Source organism: Chroicocephalus ridibundus, chromosome 2, assembly GCF_963924245.1.
Source record: "Chroicocephalus ridibundus chromosome 2, bChrRid1.1, whole genome shotgun sequence".
Classification (NCBI taxonomy): Eukaryota; Metazoa; Chordata; class Aves; order Charadriiformes; family Laridae; genus Chroicocephalus; species Chroicocephalus ridibundus.
The window spans coordinates 93,903,146-93,924,509 of record NC_086285.1 but is presented as its reverse complement, the minus strand read 5'-3'; the positions used below and the strand labels follow the sequence as shown (position 1 = coordinate 93,924,509).

Genomic DNA, 21,364 nt, shown 5'->3' with positions numbered 1-21,364 from the left:
ATTTTATAAATCAGTCTCTTTCATGGCACACACAAAAGAGATTAGCAATGGTTACACTGCATAGTGAATGTACAGACTCAATAATGTGCAATTACAGAATAAACAATAATCTGTTTTGCAAGGAAGAAAAAAAATTCCACTTAACACCGCAATAAGCCCATGATAGGATACCAATTTTACTAGGATCTACTAGCAACGTGATGGTAAGATTAAACAAATATGTGGCTACACCATAGGTAATGCCTCATTACCATTATCCCTTCCTTGTTTTTTAAATGTGTTGGGCTTCAAATCCACCAAAGCCTTGGTAGCACAATTATAGTTTCTCGTTTTTATTTCTACTTGCCATTATGTGGACAAATGGGCAGGAAGCTCAACTCCCTACCCCCCAAAAGAAAAAATAGTTCCCATTTGACTTCTAGATAAGTCGTTGTAGATCCACACCTGCAGCAGACGAAGTCCCAGCAACCACGCTGGCTATCAGGGCTTCCCCACCTCCCCTCCTATGTCCAGCCACGGGTGCTGCGTACAACACCATTTGGATTCTGTGAGGAAAAAGGATAAACCCCGACTCAGAAAGGAAGGCGGCATGTCAGTGCAGAAGGGATGTTCTCACCTCTTCGCTCATGGCTTCAGCCTGAGGAAACCAGGAAGGGTGCTCTGCTCAGGACAGACAGCAACATTCACAGCCTGAATTGTGCATAGAAGCAGCTGAGGGTCAGGGTAGGGATGGATCATGGACAATTCGACACTTCCACATAGGTATTTCTTTCCCTTTGCAAATTTGGGCACAAAACCTGAGCAGTCAGTCTCAGCCCACCCTACAATAAAGCAAACTAGTTTTTCATAGTAAATTCTGTATGTGCATGTGTTATTCCCCCCTGAAGATAAATTCTCATATGGAAAGATACCTCCAAAACCCAGATGCAGCGTGAGGGGTGCAGAAGCAGCAGTGTTCCCTAGCTGGCAGTCACCATTTCTGTGCTAATGAAACCATCCTGCTTCAACACCAACCACTGCCACCACTTCCGAGCATTGCAACACATATTCACAGAAGGAAAAAACAGGCTCAATAATTCAGTCCATAGAATGCTGAGGTGCACAGTACTGTGAATGAGAAGGGACCGATCTCCCTCCAAAAAACCCTAAGCCATCATTAAAAATCAGAATGCAAAGCTCTTAGCTTAGACAAAAACCACCAAAGATTTGGGAAGTTCAAATCCATAAGTGGGGATGTTGGCTGATCACAGCTTCTTACAAATACAGGATGCTTTTAAATGATGAAATATGGAGAATGAATATTTCCTCTTCTATTAATTGCAACACAAGCTGAAAGTGTCACCAACTTTAGCTAAAACCCACCTTTCCATTGCATTAAACTTTTCTGTTACATTACTTAATCGTCGGGGAGGGCAAAATCATGTGCAGATACTCTCTGTTATATGAAGGAATTAGCAATTCCTTTTAAAGCTCTCAATTTTTATTTTTTATTTTTTTTTAAAAAAGGGGTCAGGCAGCAGGCAAGTTCTTACATTGTTCCATAAAATAATCTAGAAGTTACTGAAAACTCTGGTAAGAGCCACTTCCTCAGAAGTAACATTTCCAGGGTAAAAAAAATGGCTTACGTGAAAGTTCTCCTTACTCTTCAGTCTCTTCTCTTTTTTCTTTCTTTGCCCCCCCTCTCCCCCCCCACCTTTAATCTCCAATATGTGGCTTGGAAGAGTGGAAGTCAATTCATTCTGTCACATTTCTCCATTTTTGATACATTTATTACACTTCTCAAATGACTTAATTTTAGACTATCTTTGGAGGAGGAGAAACGGGGAAATGGAAGGTGAAAAACAAAAAGCAAAACATGGACCTTAGTGTTTCTTTTTGGATCAGCCTTGTTTTTGATGGAAATGGAGAGTAATTCTGTGTTTGCTCTGCATTTACTAATTCTCTACAAACCTTCAATGGGGTTCTTAATCCCATTTTTCAGTATGGATATTGGCATGTTAGGGTTGAAAACTTATTTACATCAAAGGAGTAGGAGTTACCCACTTACAAAAATCCCATTTGGTGCCTATAGCGTTACTATGGCTGACAATAGATTAGGTACCTCCTTGCGATCTCTTCTTATGCCTATAACTTAGACAACTAAATGTTTCTGGGAAACATCTCCCTAAACTGCAATGGATACAAGAACTAGGCGCTATTCCGAACTTAAAAATGTGGGAAAATCAAAGAAAGAGAAGCACACCCCAAATGGGTTACTTTACTAGGAATTATGTTCCCTGCACGTGCACCTCTATAACGCAGAATTCACTTGCTGGGGACGGAGGGAGGGAGGGAGCAGCAGAAAGTGTCTCACGTTGCAGGCTGCAGGTCTAACCTGCTTTTGGGCTGCTGCTCCGCTAGCTCGCTTTCTCAGGGAGGCAGCTAGATGAAGCAGGACAGAGTTTCCAACAATCTCTCTCTGGAGGCCAAAATCCTGGGGTGCTGGCTGTTCCACCGTCACCATCAAGTTAACAGCTTGTTGTGGTCACACTTCTTCACCATAAATGGGTGAGCCTGTGCTGGCTGCCATGGCATACCCACCTCCTGCACGTGGAGCAAAGCTTTTTCCAGAGAGACCATCTTTGTAGGCTTCAAGAAACCTCGCATAATGAGATGAATATGAAAGGTTCGGGGACAAATCTCTGTCCTGCTGCAATAAGTGGTGTTTGGTCCTGGCTTTAGGACTACAGCTCCAAAAAGGAGCTCCCTGCATACCCCACTCTTTACCATAAAGGGCTTGTTCTACAACGGGGAAACCTGTGGTGGCACAGCTATGCTGTAAATCTTTCCCTGCAAATCTCTAATGCGGGGATGCCGCCACAGTGACGCTGCGTTTGCACATTTTGCAGTGGGACAGAGCCTAGGGAGCTCACACCTGAGAGGAGATCATCACTGTGGGTCCTCTGCAACCAGAAATGGTCTCCCAAGGAGCACCATAGCAGGAGCTGAAATTACAGAAATGCGAGGAGAGGCTGAACAAAATCAAAACAGCGCCTTGCTCCAAAAAGGCGCCTCTGTAGAGGTAGGTGGTCCCTATGCTGTGCCTCAGGCCAGTGGTTAAGCTTTTCACTCAGGGTGCACTCCTGAAGAGCACATGGATTGAACAAGAACTTGCTGAAGGGAAAAAGCAAGCCTACAACAAAGAGCAAGCAAGAAATTATACAGAATAGAGGGATGGCTGGTGTTGGGAGGTGCTTCCAACCTTTTGATGCAGAGTCATTCCCTTAAAATAATCTGAGGTTTAGCAAGCTGCAGTTATAGAGGTCCTCCCCAGTTTAAAATATGCCCCTCTTCCAGCCAGAGCCCTGTATTTCTGAGTTGTGCTGCAGCCACGGCTGAGATCCTGCTAGATAATTTTAACTCCCGAGCTAGAATGGGGCTTATCTCTGAGGCACATCTCTTCTGCTCAGATAAAGACAACTTCCTTTAACTGCAGATTAGATCAGCAGGCTCCATATCCGTACCTAAAAGCCACACAGCTAAACACACTGCATCTCTCCAGTTCAAACAACGCTCGCCGCTTTCTCAGAGATGAAGCAACAAAACTTGCACAGCTCCCAGGCTTTCCCTGGCTTTTGCACTGATGTTCCCCTCTGAAAACACAACAGTACCCAGCAGGCGCTCATGAAATTTGCCACAGCTCCATAGCTCTGGAGAAATAAGGGAAAAAAAACCCATAGCTTCACCACCCACTGCAATGTCGTGTTGCCACATAGTGGCAACAGAAACCATATTTCTACCAAATGGGCGAGGAGAGTTAAAACTCCTTGCAAGATGGAATAAGACTCACTTCTAGGATCAACTAGGATCCTCCTCTCAAGAATTTGATTTTATCATGCTCTCTGTCTGCATGAGAGAACAAATTTTTACGTGCCTGCTTACCCCGTGTCTCTGCCCCATCTCTCCTTTCCAAACTGGCTTGCCCTCCCTTCGAGAAACTACTTGCAAGTTTGTTTTGAAAACGTTCAACCTCCATCACTTGCAGCAAGCATTTTTAAATTTGATAAAGGAATTTGCCTTCAGTAAGACGGCTGTTTTTCACTGGCCTTATGAAAATTCATGCATATTTTGCTAAGTCCTAGGTCATTACATTGAGCAGAACTTGCCTCTGGCAGTGTGGCCAATTCCTCAGCTTCCCAGCAGCCCCATATAGCTAGATGTATATACCGTATACACTGTTTCACACTATGCACGTGCAAAACATACCTTTGAAGCCTGGTATATACTGTATATTCCATACAGCATATATAAGGTCATTCATGAAATTCGTTACATGCTGTCTCCCACTAAATCACCGCCATCGTTCTCTATACAAATTCCCAGAAGGGTTTTCCATACAGAATGAAAATAATCCTGTCAAAAATATCTCCTGTGTTCCCTGGAAAAACAGGTAAGTCATACTGGCAGGACCTCCAAGCATGCAGTGCCAGGCCATACTGGGGACTAGTACTTTGGGAATAGAAATAGGGGCTTCAGACCAAACAAGATGGGAGATTCCCAACTTCCCTATTTTTAAAAGTTCCTAAAATATTTTAGTTACAAGTTTTTCAATTCCTTCAGATGCCTCCTCAGTTGGACTTTTAAGCCCTGTTTCATCGTGGAGGGTTAAAGACAATTCTTAAAGCCCCCCAAACCATCTTGAAACAAATTTTCGCTCTGCTCTCAGAGACAGTAGAGCTACATCAGGTGAGACAGCAATCATCAGCAATTATTTAAAATTCCTGCATGCTTTCATACCTTTGAGCAACAGAGATGTCCATCTGAAACCCCAGCAAGTAAAACACATTACACAGCCCTCCAGGTTACTTTAGGTCTCTGAATGATTACGTGTCCATGCGCACACATACCACACGTGCATTAGATTACTCATACACAATGCACTGCCTTCGTAGCCACTGAGCTGCTACAGGAGGAGCACACAAAGATGTTTAGCTTTGGCAGTCTTTTTCCTCATCCCTTTCCCTGCCCTACAGAAATGCTGGGACAGCAGCGAGCTGGACCTGTCTCGAGCAACAGGACTCATTTTGCAAGCTAGGGTGGGGCACTTCCCCTTTTGGCTTTACTCCCTTCTCCCCTCCGTCTGCAGCCTTTCCACACTTTGCCTCCACCCAGCTATGTGTGAGTTGCAGCAGATTGATGTAATGGGAAGCTGTTGTGGTTGGCCTGGTGGCCCCTCAGCAATGCTTGTGTCCGTGCTCTCAAATGGTTGAGCTCCTTTTAAGGAAAGAAAGCGCTGAAGCAGCTCAGGAGGAGGACACTTGCCTGCACCAGTAACTAGCTACTTGTGCAGGTTACCACCTCTTAATGCCCGTGGCTGGGAGGGAAGACCCCAAGATGCGAAGGCACTGCCAGGTTCCCAGTGATGCCAGGCACCGAGGCTCTGCAGCTACACGGGTTTCTGCTTCAGTAACTGGGTTGTGCGAGGGAGGTAACAACAGTCACTTGACATTTCCCACTGGAGGAGAAAAATGTCAAAAAGCTCTTTGCTTTTAACGTCTCTTCCCATACTAGTGTCCTTTATTTCAAACAAATAGAGAGTTTATAACTTCATATAAATCTCATCTGTCTCCCATTGATGTCTAGGGTCACTTTGATTTGTTACTTTGGGCACCTTCTGTCAGTTGTCCAACAGTTTCAACACAATTTTGTGAGATGAGTTCTCCCCACCTCTTTCTCTCAGAAAGAAGAGTATCTGTACGCATTATATATTCCAGGTCCAGACTGTAATCTGTGACTACGGTGGTGATCACTTCTTTCAGTGAGAAACCCTTGACTTCCGTTGGAAGTCTAATGCTCATCTTCAGCATCATACAGCTGCCTTCACAGAAATGGTGAGCCCACAGCCTCTTCCTGAGGCCAATAACACTGTTAGATGGCTTTTCGGTTTTTACCCATCGATGGCCAGCTACGGTATGGGCAGTTACGGAAAAAGGAAGGTACTGCATGCCTTTCTAGGCAAATGCTACCACTGCAGCAAATGGCTTTTTCTGCATGAAGTAGGGTCTGACCTACAGCCCACTGAATCATTAGCTTCCCACGCGTGGCTTGAATTAGGATACAGTCCCAGCCCTAAATTGCAACTGTCTACCACATACAGGATGTTCAGTACTGATTATCCACAAAAGGCGCATGCAACATTTAACCTGAAACTTGAACGGAGACAGCAAGAATCAGCAGAAGGTATTTCAAATCCGCTCCTATGTTATAGGTTAGCATGGGAAACAGGGCTGCCTGTCCAAAATAGGCTGCAAAGCACTAATTCTTAATGGAATGGAATTTCAGTGGGATGTGCATTTCTAAATAACTTAGATCAAAATTTCAAAAGGATATTTAGCAGAGATGGTAAAACAGAGTCTCTAATGCCTTAGGGAGCTATGAAAAACTAGCTCTTTGGTTGTCTGAAAACATCCCCTGTGTTTTCTAGAAAAACGAAATGTAGAGCAGGTGGGTGAGTAGAGTTAAAAAAAAAAAAAAAAAAAAAAAAGGCTATAGGTGCCAGATCAGCCTCAGAAGGAAACTAAGGATGGAGAAGAGGACAACAAAGGAAGACCTAGTGGACAAAGCAGCAGGAATGAAGTTTGCAGGAGGAAGCTGCTCAACACATAGTGGCATTCTGGGAGTTACAACATTAAAAACATAGCAAACTTATCAAGGAAATTAAGACACGTAGCATTGATCAGAACACGTCTTTTAACATGTTTCTGCTTTTCTGTGCTGCTTGGAGTTATTACTAGAAACTGTTGATGACTTTACTCCCACAAATGACCTTTTCACACCTGCTTATGGTTTTTGCATGGGTCAGAAGCAGCATGTGTCTTGGGTGCCTTTGTCTGGGGATACAAGTCAAAGCACACATTTCATGAACCTCTGGATGCCACCCTTGTGAAATTTGCACCCTCTCTAGTAATTTTAAGTGAGACATTCAAACTCTGAAGGCACCCAATAAAATCTGTCAAGTGAATCGCATACTTTAGCTTCTGAAGTCTAATGCACCTTCATTCTCAGAGTGGGAGAGATGTTTCAAATGGTTCGCTCTATCAGGTCTATAGCACCATGTTCAAGTCTCAGTCTTTTTTGAAAAGTCTCTTTTGAAAATATGCAGAGGAGCTACAGCCTATCTTTCTTTTCTAAAAATAGCTTATTTCCCCTAATCTTTGACCTTCAAAATGCTAAATTGATGAAAAAGGTAATTAAACTTTTGACTTCAGGGTTAAAGGTTTCATGAAGTGTTACTACAAATCTGAGTAAGCAAACGGTCATTTGAACATTTCTATCTCACAGGCTGATTAAAATTTCTCACCTAATTTTAGTAAGATGAGGTAAATACTTACTCTTTTCATTTAACAAACTGCAATTTCTGTTGTTACCTCTATAACACTACATGTACAAAAAAGTCCTCCAGAGCCTCGTGGCCCTCTTCGATAAATGTCTGACTCAAATGATCCTTCTTCACTGCATGCCGTATGGACAGCTGATCTCTCAGGTTTTACAGATTAAGTGGAATGCACTGTAAATCATATGTTGACGCGTAGCAAAGTGCATAGGGGATTCCCTTTTGACAAAGGAAGCAGATGGGACATTAGGAAAGTCATAAATAGAAAAATTGTTGCCTGGTCGTATCTGCTCATGTGCATCGCCTGTCAGTTATCATAGGCCACAGTCTCCCAGGTATGAGATAGATATATATATATATAGATATAGATATAGATATAATATCAGTGAATCTCTACAATACTCTCCTGCCTATCATTCTTCAAAGTACTTCAGCTACTACTCAGATCATCCTTTTCTACCTGACTTTGGTGATTAAAATAGAGATGAGAAACAGATCTTAGGACTTAGAGATGAGAGCCTTGCACTGAACACCAAGCCTGTCTACACTGCCATGCCACTGCATACGTAGAAAGACAGTCCCCTTCATCTATGGGATCATACAGGACAAACACCACTCCTAAGGCATCGGTTTATCCCTAGTTTATTTTCTTTTGATTATGATCCAGAATGTGCATAGCAATCATACGGCTCCTGATATGTTTGGGCATGTGTTCAGACCCTTTTTGTGAAAAAGGAGAATTGATTTTTTCAGTATACTGTTTTCAAAAAGTTAGTTTAGGGCTAGAAAAAGGAGCAGCAGAAGAGGCAAGAGTGTATGCAGCTTTACAGAAAAGACAAACATTGCAAGAGCTGGAGTTGATATCTACAGTTAAGATCATCCATAAAACAAAGTACTGTGAATTGTCTTTGTTTCTGTTGACTATGGTAAATGTCTCACTACAAGATGTGACCCTTCAAAACCAAAGAGCTATGAGCAGAGAAAGTGGCTGTAGAAAAAAATGTTGAAGTTAGGACATGGAACATCTAATTTATTGCTGAATGCACAAAGTAAAACTAATGAGAACAACAGATGGAACTTATCATATTTAGGGGACCACAGATAACATTTTCTCCTTCATTGATTACAGAAACTTTTAATATGTGTTTATACTGATAAATAATTGAACTATTGGGAGAATCGTTATATCATCAGCAAATGTAAATTTCATCTTTGCTGGTTCTCTGTGATATTTGTGAGGTGAAGTAAATTCAATGCAATCAAAAATCCTGTGTGTTTGTTTGTTTACGAGCAGTAAAGGCAAGATTTTATCCAAAGAGCTTTGGACTGAGAAAAAAAGCACTAGGGTAAGGGATCAGATTATTAAAAAACATTTTTAAAAATTAATTTGTTCATAAGGTAGGTCAATATGCAGGTAGGAGCTGAACTTTACGCTTACATTTTTGGTAAGAGGGGATCAAGTTGTAAATATAGTGAAGATACAGAAGATGCTCCATTCCCTACTAGCTAGTGCTGGAGTTTGGGAGTAGGCTCTGTTCCTAATGCTGATGCCATCTTGCTGTATTACCTTGACTTGATTATTTTGCCTTCTGTGCCTTCATGTCCAGCTACCATCCTTTATTTGACTTCCTTAGACAATAACATTTAAAGGCACTTGCAATCTCAGGGTGACAGTCTTCCACCCTGACCCTCATTCTTACAACAGGAATGTAAAAATGCTAAGTAATACTTTTATTTGTGGATAAACAAACATATTTTGATAGTCACTACTCTCTTGAGATATTTTTATCATATAGGGCATTGATCACAGCATTCTGTGCATTTTTTTTCTTATTTATTTTTTCCTACTACTAAACAACCATCATGCTCAAGTAATATCACCTAGTCTTTTTTAGGGGACTACATGTGAGCTGATGCATGCAGTGGTCAGCAGCATTACCGGTCCTTGGTGCGGAGTCTGGGATCCCTAAGAAGAACCAGCATTTTGCAAAATCATGTCTGGACAATAATTTATTTTAATCCAACAGACTTTATCAATTGTGGACTTTTACCTAGAAGAATAAAATTCAAGTGTTTTTTAAAGTTGTCTCAGTTAAAAAAAAATCAAGGATAAATGAAGATCAGATATTGGAATCTGAAAGATATGAATACTATGTGTGTTCTAATATGGCATTTCTGGAGAAATCTGAATAGCAGATAACATTCAAGATAGCACTCAAATAAATAGTAAAAAGAATAATAAAAATACCTGAGAGTTAACTGAATCTTTATCAAATTTAAGTTCAGATAATTTTGACCTGGAACCACATATTTAATTCCATTTCCTATGCAGAATGAAAACCATCTTTCTTGGGCAAAATTTCATGCAATTGGTCATGCTTTAGAAATAAGAGGAATAGTAGGATCTTTATAACTTCTCTGTGGATGAAAAGGCTTGCTGTCCTTCAGAATGCCTTTCCAAAAGAGAAGGTTGTACAAAAAAACCCACTAAGCACCTGAGTAATCCTGTGTTGAACAAGATGAAAAGGCACAGGACCTGCTTGTATACCAGCTTGCTATATAGTACTTTAACATTATTAGCATATTATATACTAATATTTCTTATCAGAGTGGACTAGTCATCTTACCCAAGACTCTCTCATTCTTAGCATTCTGTTGTCCTCCAGTACTAGTTGAAAGGTCCTCTGGTACAGGCATAGGTTCATCTGCATCATCTGGGACGTCACTAATTGGAGGACTTTCCTTGCCTAGTAGTGAAGAAAGTAGCATCATTGAGTCATCAGGGTAGCCTCATTTTCAAATAATACCATAAGAGGAACCACAAACCAAATAAAACTTAACAAAAAGCCTAAACACTACTAAAAGCACGACATTCTTTGGACCAAAACCTGCCGTCCTGCAGAGAAAGCTTCTTTTGAATACAGGGGAATTATATTTGTGAAAAGAATGCATGGCCCGTGTCTCTTCCAGATTTACTGGATACACAGTTATCAGTCTTACCCTTTTGGATATTTGTAACACACGTGGACATTTTTTCAGCTGCTATGCTCAGAAGATCAGGTTTGGTCCATGTAGACTGACAGATTACAAAGATTATCAAATGGTCATCTTTTGTAAAAATCCTTTTTTCTTCCACAAATGCTCCTTCAGAGCACATCTGGATTTGCTTCAATAACATAGTGAAGTCTAACCCACAAGTATCCTGGGTCTCTAACAGAACTACCCAAAAAATGAAATTTTATCTCCAACAAAACATTCAACTACATCTTCAGCAAGCTTCACTAACACCCACAGATCAAGCTTTGGCTTGTCCTTGTGCCTACAAGTAATTAAGTACCTGGGACTTCCTAAAACATAGACAATTAGCAGCCAAAAAATGACTTCAAGGGTTTTATCACATCTTATTTGTAAAGAGGAAACAAACCCCAGTATCTTGTGTACACAAGGTTTTGAAGAAGAAAACACTCTGGTGCTTTAGTGTGTTTTAAGTATTATGGAATTGGTTTAGTGCAGAACGCAATACAATAAGGAAAATAACTCCCTTGCTAAGTACTGCACTTCCAGAAATGAAGTTTCTTCGTTTAGCTTTCAGTCACAGGATACATGTCCTGCCCACAGTACTATCCCTGCCTTGCAGGGCTTCTTTTAAGTTTACTTCACACATCTGTGACAAAAGCAAGTCTTGGAAACAACTACCAAAAGAATTATCTAAGTGATTAGTTTCATCGACCATTACTAAAAGACTGGTCTTTGCATTAATAGCAAAGAATGGAATAGGCCCAGAACAGGATCTGAACTCAGTAATGTTCACATAAGACCTTTGTCTCCAAAATGGAGATGTTACCGATTTACATTGATGCAATCTATTAGACAGCCTGTGGTAATCAGCACACCAGCAGGGGCAGTAATTTCATGGCACAAAGGCCTAGCAAATTAGTGTTTTTTTTCTAATGAGGATTCCCTCATTAACAAACAAATATTAAGTAACTCTGAAATCACTTCACAGAAAATGAAAAATTAAAACAAATATACCTTACTTAAGTGACAACAGTCTGGTAATGCCAGTTATGGATTTGACCTGAAAGAAGAAAAGGTTTTCCTCCCAACCTCCTGGATGAAGCAAAGCATTGTGCTGCCCAATCTATACTGATCATGACAGGGGGGGAAATGACAGGTAGGTTTAAGTCATCTTCTAAAATAGCTGGCTTGGGTTGTTTGCACAAATCTAGGTTTAAATGAACGAAATAAGTGGGTGATTGCATTTCTTAATGATGCGCCTATCAGCCTGTGGAGTAGCCTCTGAGCAGGAGTGGTGGGAGTGGCATTAGGTGAACGATCTAAAACTGCAGCCAGAGGACTCAAGGGTAAGGAAGCAACAGTCCTGCAGTGGCAGAGGGACCGACTAGATGATTTCATAAGGTCCTCCCGTCTCCAGCTTCTGCGGGCTATTCTTAAAATCACACCCACTGGATGCGAGTGCAAGAGCGAAGGTGGATTGCGTAAATGGAAAAGAAGGACTATGAATTTTACAGCAGAGGAAAGTAAAAGCAGGAAGTTCATTAAAACAGCTTTTGCCTTTCACTGTTTAGCTCCTTATTTAGTTATTCCTGTAGTTTTCTGCAGTATTTTTATGGGATGTAAGGAACTTAAAGAACTGCCAGCAACTTTCCAATGCAAGTCCCATCCTGCCAAGCTGAGGTATCTCTAACAGATAGGACGTAAGGGGGAGGAAACACAGATGAAATATTTCTGCTTTTTCAACACTTCTCCCCCCAAAAAAAACCAAAAGCAAAAACCCAGAAGTTTAATCGGGGGCAAGAGGCAGTCCCGTCAGAATCAGCTCTCTTGATGCTACATGCAGGTTAAGGAAATTTGTTAAAAAGTAATAGTAATCAAAAGCCACCTGCATCTTCCAAGGTTCAAATTGTGCTCCTAATTACAACAATGGAAACGGATGCTTTCACTTAGTCTAAATTCAGAAGAACACCCTAAAAACCTGAAGGCTTTTTTGGCTACAAATCAATATAAACATATAATATCGGAGCTATGAGATAACAGATAGCAAACAAAATCAAAACTTTCTTAGTGTGTAATTAGGCATCCTGCAGTAAGCAGGCTAAGTAGGAGGCTCTGAAGATAAGTCAAAGCAGTCTTTTGGAATAGAAACCTGCTAGCAGACCAGTACTTTCACAGTTTATGGTGAACTGTTTGGTTCACTAAACAAATACCAATCTTGTACTTCTTAAATTAATAGCCATTTGCCCAGGTGGCCTGAATCAGACTAGCCTCACAGACTTGGTGGAGCAGAAGCTGAAGATCTGGTACACTTCCCTGTTTGCAGGAGACTGCAGTTAAGAAAACTTAGTAAACTTGTCTTTAATGACTCATTTCATATCATTTGATTTCTTCCTGTTACACATGATCGAGAAATCCCTGCATGCAAAAAGGCAGGGTAAAAATAGTGGATTTAAACTAGATATATTTGTTGAGCTCTGTGTCTTGAATTCTAAAGCATGATATTTGTATTTCATGCCTTAACTACATCTAAATTGTTACACCATGATAAGTTCACTACTGCATAGTAATCTTACAGATATGCAATCTCGCTAACATCCTTTTGCCAATGAATTTAGAAATGGAAAGCGGGTGGAGGAAAGGAGGGAACAGTTTCCCATTTAATTTCTAACAGGCATGTCCAGAACAATAACTAGTTGAAGGGATGGAGCTAGAAAAATCCATCTAGTGGCAAATACAGGGGTAAATTACTAAAATGTCACATAACAGAGCAAAGTACCATAGATTTATTCCATTCCTATTTTATATTTTTCCTCAAAAATAAGAAGCAAAGCATAAGCAATGCAATCTAATTTTGCGGTGGGGGGGTGTCTTTTTTAAATTTTTATAAAGACCCATCTGATGTATCAAATGAAAAAGACAAGGGAGCTGTAGAGTTGAAGTTCTGTTTCTGGCACTGCCGCTGATCCGTGGTGCCTTTGGTTACGTCATAAATGGAGATAACTTAACGGCAGGCTGGATCATACATTCCCCCAATTCATCCTGAAGCTCTGAAAGATGGTCTCAGATTTCCAAACACTGCCATTTCTGTATGAAAACTGTCAGAGAAATGCCTAACCTATCAACAGTGCCTGGTAAGACCCTCAACTTCTCTCTACTTGAGTTTCCTCATCTCTGCCCTAGCGATAAAGACACGAGGAAAGAGCGGAAGGGAACAAAGTGCCTAGCCCAGTAAGGTTTTATGCATCCTTTATTCCTACCAAAGTTGGTAAGCCTGGTGTTTCTTTAACATATCCATTGCGTTTTGAGAACAACTCAGTTCATTGACAGGATGGTGCCGCTGGAACTACGACTGCTAAAAAGAAAGCCAGGGGAGGATTTCTTTCAGAAATCTCATTCTATACCCTTTCACAAACTAATATTGGGTGTATTTAATACCTGAGGGTTGTTTTTTATGGAAACACTAGAACTGGTGGAGAAGCTATGCAAGAAAAGCAACATACACATTTTTCTGGATGACGGTTACAACCCAATTCACTAGTGGAAGCTCAAACCTCCAGTGATGAGAACAGAGTTGCTCTGGGACAAGAGCCAGGTTCGCAGGTAGGAGATACCAGCCCAGGATACACTCATTTCCACCTTCCCAGGACCTAGCAAGAACATCAAATACAAAACTCTTCTTCCTGCTTTTGCAGAGTGTGGCACAGCCTGGTTGGTGCTAGGGGGATCTTTTTATGTTAGATGTGGAAACATTTGTATTGTTTTTTCACTTTCCTGAACTGTTAGGCCATAGAACTAAGAAGAAAAAAAAAAGAAAAAAAAGAAAAAAAAAAGGCAGGAAAAATACTGCTTGTTAAGTGAGATATTATCTGTGTTTTCTGACTCTCTTGTATGGGTGCCGGATACCGTTTGGTTAAATGTATGTCAGCTCTCTCCTCATTTCAGAACTGCAACTGCTTGCCTCATGAAATATCACTTTCAAGAGGAAAATAAAAAGTGTGAACTCTGCGCTAGTCACACGGTATTTCAGTTCCTCTAGGAGCCAGCCATGCCTGGATTCCCAGAAGCGGGAATGCCTGTGCGCACGCAGGGTTTGGCTCACTCACACTTGTTTTACACTCTCTTGGCCTGGCTCGGCCCTGCCACACCTGAGTCAGCCACAGCTGCGTAAAGCACAAGGCCACTAAACACTGCTTTTGAATTGAGAAGACTGTTTCTAGAGACCTATTTTATTTCTGGGTTAAAAAACAAAACAAAAAAACCCCAAGGAACAACCCCCCCAATTTTATTTTTTCTTTTTTTTTATTTTTTTTAAATACAGCCAAGTGCTAGTGAACCAACTCACCTAATTCCATAGGCTCAGAGAATAAGCTACACCTGACAAGCATTAATCACAAAGCAGGAGAAATAAATAAAAGTGTTTTTAAGCTGACAAGACAATCTCACGCTCCTGAAACTGTGCAATTGTCTAACTGGCTCCCAGTATATAGTAGAGCTCCATCATAATGCAAGAAAGCATCCTAGAAGCACATAGAACCCCAGAAGGAGGGGAAGAGGGGGAAAACTCCTTTCTGGATTTGCCAGCCTATGAGAAAGATTAGGTAACATCCCTGTACTTTCATATCCTCTACTTTTCAGGTCTAGCAAGAGCTTATGAAAAGCCAATTATCTGTGGAACCTAATCTGACAAACTCCTGTTTCCAGAAGGCTGAGTTCACACACAACTCAGATCATAAATGAAAGTAAATTAGCAAGTTCTTTCGTTGGCCGGTTGTTCACAAATCCAGCTAACAACCCAATACAATCCACAGGCTCTGCTCACAAAAAGTACCAGATGCTCAGTGACAGGAACAGCAGGAAGAGTTCAAAGCAGATTATTTTTTTCTGTAATCTGTTTATGTAGGTCTGCCTCTTGTCAGAGGTAAAATTTTTCTTACACTGATATATATATATATATATATTTGTTTTTAAGAGAACCCTCTCTCATCACAGAATAGTACTATTCTCATCACATGATTTGCTAGAAGAGCTAAAGGAAAGTACTACAGTTGTTCAAATCCTGGAAAACTTTCAGAGCTACGAATGATATACCTACATATACATATATTACATACATATATTTACATATACACAAACATTCAAAACGGCAAAGTTTCTTGCAAATCTTCCCTCTGAAGGGGATAGGCAGCCCATGAGAAAGGCAAAGTGTGTGACTTTCTAACCCACTCCTTGACTCAAGGCAGCACCTCGCACACTACTCCTCCCCATGTCGAAAGAATTAAAAGCAATGCCCTGGTAAGAGGTGGCAGGTGTGGAGCTCAGATTAATGCCGTTGTCAAAAATACTACAAAGGTTAGGTGTGGGTATCCAGGGGAGCCTGTACTGCTGCAGAGGAAGAGGAGGTCAGCACTCCTGCTCCCAGGAGCTCACGCAAGCAGGAAAGGGCTCCTGCAGCAGGCAGAGGAGCTGGGCTGGAATCACAGCACCTCTCACCACTCGGAGCAGATCCACAATGCTTCGTCTGCCTAAAGGATTAAAACCCTGCTGCTTTTTCTGCTAGGGCCACACGCGCTCCATGCACAGCATGTATAGGACAGGTTTTATTTCATTTACAAATTGTTTCAGCATGCAACAAAACACTGATGTGTAAGTATATCCAGTTACAATTTTAAAATTGTTACCTGAGGAGGGGAGTGCAACATGCCTCCACAGGGCTGACTAGATATGACTTCCCTACACTAAACATAACTGAAAATCTTCTGTTGGCGTGAAGGATTATTCTATTGCTGTTCTTTCAGATGGAAAATGTCTTTGATTTTCCATTTTCAGATGACACTAAAAGTTCTGGCTTCCAATTTTTGACAAAACTCCTTGACAGTTTTAGAAAGCAGGGAGAAAAAAAAAAAAAAAGAAGAAAAAAAAAGAGAAAAAAAATTGTGTTCATATATTTCAGGAAAACCCACTGACCTAGCCACCCACACTGTAGCCAGACCTTCCTGATGTCCTATAGCTGGCCTCCAGGTCCTGAGCTGGCAGTGCCCGAGAGCTGCCTCTCAAGAAGGAGCCCCACGCCCAGGTGTCTGCCAGGAGCCGCCTCTGTGATGGGGCTGTCGAGCTCCAGGCTGAACACTAAAAGTGAAAACTGAAAGCCATTAACCGTTACAGCTGCCAACGTATTAGGGAAACTAGGAAAGAGACTAACTTGTTCTTTTTCAACTGCAGAGGTGCAGCGGTATGAACACGTATTATCTTGCTAGACCCATTTTTTATGGAACCAATTTCCAAGGAACTTAAGAATAAAAACCCCCATAGGAATATCAATATGGGGTAAGATTGCAAAATCCTATCCATGCCACTACAGGGCAAATTTTAGAAACCTAACTTCTCTACCTTTTAAGAATTTTTCAAAATATTATCATTTTGGACAAAAACAGTTACAAGCATAAAGCCTCATGTCAAGCAGTACTTCCACCCCCTTTTTTTTAGATGTTTATAAGTAAAATGGAATGCTCTGTCTACCCTATGTGGTAAATACGGTTTATTTGCTTTTAATTAGTATCTTCCCCCTCCCACCTGGTGAACTTTGTTTGTTCTATATTTATTTTGTAACAATCAGAATTTTGCTCCCAAATGAAAGAGTGTAAATGTGCAGCTGACCATGCTTCAGGGACACAGGTTTAATGCAAAATTACATCTATGCTTCTATATTCCCTTGACTTCTGTATTTACCCAGTTCCTTTTAAAAAAAAAAAATCCATGCACTGTTGGGCTTGATATCAAGTGATATCATTAATTATATCTCAATTCCCACTCTGGTTTTAAAAAAGACCCAAAGCAATTTTATTGACAACAAGAAAACCATTGTACTGTGCTAGAAAGATGGGCAGGAATTTAGGATTTTCTTTGTAGAAGTATTCGTTAAGGACCTCACCTGAAACCTGGGACATATCTTGAGCCTCATCTGTTTCCATTTTCCTCAAGTTATCTGAGAAGAGAGGAAGAACCTTCTGTTAATGCAAAATAACACACACATACACACACAGAAAAAGAAAAAAAAAAAAAAAACCCAAACCCACACACACAGAGAAGGAGAAAGAAGGGGAAAGAAAAAAAAAAAAACCCCTTTGCTATTTAACTATAAGATTATCTGGGAAGAATAATGTATTTTTCTCTTTATTCCCTCCCTGCATACTTGCTGGAGTATCAGACTGGCACAGACCTTGATCCTTTTAAAAACAGCATTACAAAGATTTATAAAAATATCATTACAAGCACAGGAGGACCAAATTTGTTATTTATTGTTAATTTCCTACTGCATAATAACCCAAAATGCAAACTGACTGCAACAAAATTAAGCAGAAAATTAAATGGCCCTGGGTCATTGTAGGCACAGAATTCATTCTCTTGGTTGATCCATAGTTATGTTCTTTCTAATTTACTGAGCATGCATCGATGAACCTTGAGTCAGCTTGGTGACACGCGTACAATCAGCAATCAAAAAACGAAGCAATTTGCTGAAGAATGTCTCATTTACCCAGGCAGGGCTGCATATCTGAGCAGCAACCGCCACTACCTCCATTAATAATGAATACACCTCCAGCCACAGCAGATGGGCAGAGCAGCAGCTTCAGGCTTTGGCCCCTCGCTCGCCCGGGAGCCCTTCCTTCAGACCGCACCAGCCCAGCGCAGGGGAGAAGTACAGCTCCCGAAAATAGCAAAACGAGCCCAGGAGGGAAAGGGAACCCGTGCCTTCCTGTTTTGCTGACAGATGGCTGGCTCCACGGCGTGGCGAGCGATACCGGGAAGCTCCTGCCCTCCGCTTGCGACACACCATCTTCCGAGGAGCCAGCGACCAGTGACCACAAGCACCAGGGAGAAGCGTGTGGAGGGTTAGTGGGGTAGAAACAAAATTCAGGTTTTCAGTCAGAAGGGGACCCTGCAGGTCCCAGGGCTCGAGCACAGGCTGCGGACAGCTGGTGGCCCCTTGGATTATAGATGTGCTGCCGGAGCAGGTAGTCCCAGCACAACCCAGTCCCCACCTTGAAGTATGGCATGGGCAGCTGAGGTAGTCTCAGGTGGGGAGGGGACAAAAAGCCTACAAGCCCTTTGTTCAGCCATGTTATGCTAGGTCACGTCTTTAGCTGGTGTAGCTAGCTTCACATCCTACCAAGCAGAGGAGGGGGCTTCTTGCTGTTCCTTATAACTGAGATACCTGCCTCATCAACCCTGTTTCCTGGAATTACAGAAGATGCATTTTCTTGAGAGTTGGAAGAGGAGGAGGATGTGGCTTGAGTTCCTACAGAAAGAGTTCAAAGCTTATCCTAACCTTTTTTAGCCCAACTTCCATATTATTTTTTTCCCCAAAAAATCTTCAACCTGATAATCAATAAGCTGCAGTGGGAAAGCGTAATAGCTGTGGTCATCTTTATTCATTTCATAAGTTTTACAGTCGCCTCACTTGCTTCTGAATGTCACCAGTACATCTGAGATCCAGTACAGTGCTGCCTCCCTGCTGCAAAAGCTGGCTTCCCTCACCAGGTCCATGCTAGATTTGTGAGAAGACAGCGTGTAGACTGCAGAACTGCAGACAGGTAGGTTGGGGAACAGATTTTTGTCTATGCAGTTTGCAAAAAGCAGTTTGGTATTCCTGCAGAGCATTCTGCCCATTGCACACATACCATAGCACTGCTTAATATCCAATAATGCTCTGTCTTGCTTTATTCTGCTCTTAAACTTTAATTCGACAAGCAATTTGTTTAAGGTCTATATATAATTCTCAGAAGTTACTACAGCCATGCAAAACACAAAAAGTCACCTACCACTGAACAATTTGCATCAGTTCCTATGGGACTGAAGAGCTTTCAATAGGTCCATTTTTAATGAAGTAGTCAGTGGGAAATGCAGCTTCTCTTACAGGAGGGAAAGCCCTATAACGGGAGCCTGCTCAGTTACTGGAAACATGGTGCATTTACGGCAGGTGGTATGGTACAAGTGCTCGGTATAGTCCCTTATTTCTCCTGCAAGCATGACTGAACACAAAGGAAGAAAAAAAGAAATGCGTGTGCGTCTATTACTGCCTTTGAGGGTCACCTAGCTACTATTAATCAGTTGATTACTATACATTTTTCCAGAGAGCACAGTGAACCCCAACCACCTGAAGAAAACATCCCAAGAAAACACCCAGCAGAAGGGAGCCACTCTCACAAAGGGCACTTTATTCCAACTGCACCTACCTTCTCCCTATTGCTAGGGCTTCAGCAGGACTGGGAGCGACAAGGGGAGGAGGTGGCAAAGGAGAAAGTTCCTTCTATTTTTGTATTCCTGAATTTACCTGCCTTTGGCATGACAAGTCTCACGATCAGCATTTCTATAACTTAAGCAGCACGCTTCTCAGCTGTACTCCTTCCAGCCTCTTGCTGGCATCAGGCAGAATTCAGTTTGAAAACACTTCCCAGTTCTTAAATGGAGAGGTAAACTAGAGTACAAATTGTTTTATTATTTTTTTAATGGAGATAAACTGGAGTACAAGTTATTTTATATTTCTTTTTTAGTAGAATACTCCTAAGGCTTGCTTTCTGCGAGGTTGGATGACTGCCTGTCCTGAAACAGATGCCCTCACTTCTCAAAGAGATGACTTCAAGGTTTATCCTTGAATTAGGTGATTTTAGGACATCTGGCAAAGTTAATCTATTTCCTGGGGATGAAACACAGCGAGAAAATAGAGCTGGTGGACAAGCGATGAGGGAAAGATATTTTTCCCCTAAGGATTACTTAGAACAATTAACGTGGTTCCTAAATGCAGATCAGGATCCACAAGCACGAAGCAAATTGATAAAAGCAAAGAAATCCAAACCAACAACTTTAAAAAATCCTAAAGGGTATTTTGAATCCCTCTATTATACTCTAAATTATACTCTAACAGTACATATTATACTTAGATTATACTCTAACAGTATAGTATCCTGTGGTATCTGGTAAATACTAATGAAATCCCAGCTAACTTGAGTTTAGGCTCTTTATCAGCAAAGAATACAGGACAGGACCCCCACCCACCCCAATTCTGCAATGACAGCAGTGCATCGGTTTTGGTTCTGTGACTGTTAAAAGGTTTTTCACACTGGACTTGGGCATAATGTGTCTTTGGCTAAATTTTAAGTGCTAAGAGTAGAATTTACCTCTTTTCCTTTGGTATGGTAAATCTATGAATAGGAAACTATGCCCTTTTTTTCCCCTCCCTTTCCTCCTCTGCTCTAGAATCAGCAGAAACATTGCTGCTGACTTCCCAGAAAGCAAGAGAGCCCTAAGTACAATTATAAAGATTTGCACCAAAGTAGCTATTTGGTATCAGTTTGTAAATTAATAGATCTTTACAAAGATTTAGATAGAAGAACACTGTTTTAGAAATATTTGTGACGTGAAACCCTAAATAACTGTCAGTTTTGGCAAGAAAAAGAATTGTTTTGGAATTTTTCATTGTAAATTTTATCTACAGAACCAAGTTTATCACCAGCATAAGAAGTGCTAATTTAGGAGCCTGAAGTTAGAAATCAAAAGCTGAGTGGGTAGCCGACTGAAGGAATCTTACTCTCCAATACTGAACATGCGTAACCCTCATTTATAACAGGAAAGGGATCAGCACCTAGGGGATAATAGCTATTTCTTCTATTTAGGAATCCAAATAGCTTCAAACTTTGTCCTCTTATTGAAAGGGCTACAAAGTTCCCTTCAAAATAGACAAAACTGTTTCTTCAAGTCTTTTCAGAGGCAGAACTCTAACCTGTACATTTTCCTCTTCAGACTCCAAATACCAGATTCACAGATGAAGCTACCATAATGCCTTGGAAAAAGAATCAAATGTCACAGTCTCAAGCTAATTAATAATCAACACACAAACCCCCTGAAAGGCTACGTTGATTTTGTTTTAAATAAGAAAGCACCTAACTGACCACGGTCACAAAACAATTTTGGAGTTCAGTT

General features: G+C 41.1%; 1 protein-coding gene across 10 annotated transcripts in view; it reads right to left on the bottom strand.

Moving 5' to 3' along the window:
- Positions 1–21,364, bottom strand: part of IKZF1 (IKAROS family zinc finger 1) — a 71,839-nt gene that overhangs the window by 41,099 nt on the left and 9,376 nt on the right. For all 10 annotated transcript variants that reach the window (XM_063326222.1, XM_063326220.1, XM_063326221.1 and 7 more), the window contains 2 exons: positions 17,319–17,372; positions 10,000–10,119 (listed from right to left, as the gene is read on the bottom strand). In XM_063326222.1, the coding sequence (XP_063182292.1) occupies positions 10,000–10,119; positions 17,319–17,358 (160 nt within the window). In that variant the 5' untranslated portion in view covers positions 17,359–17,372. The remainder of the gene's footprint in view (positions 1–9,999; positions 10,120–17,318; positions 17,373–21,364) is intronic.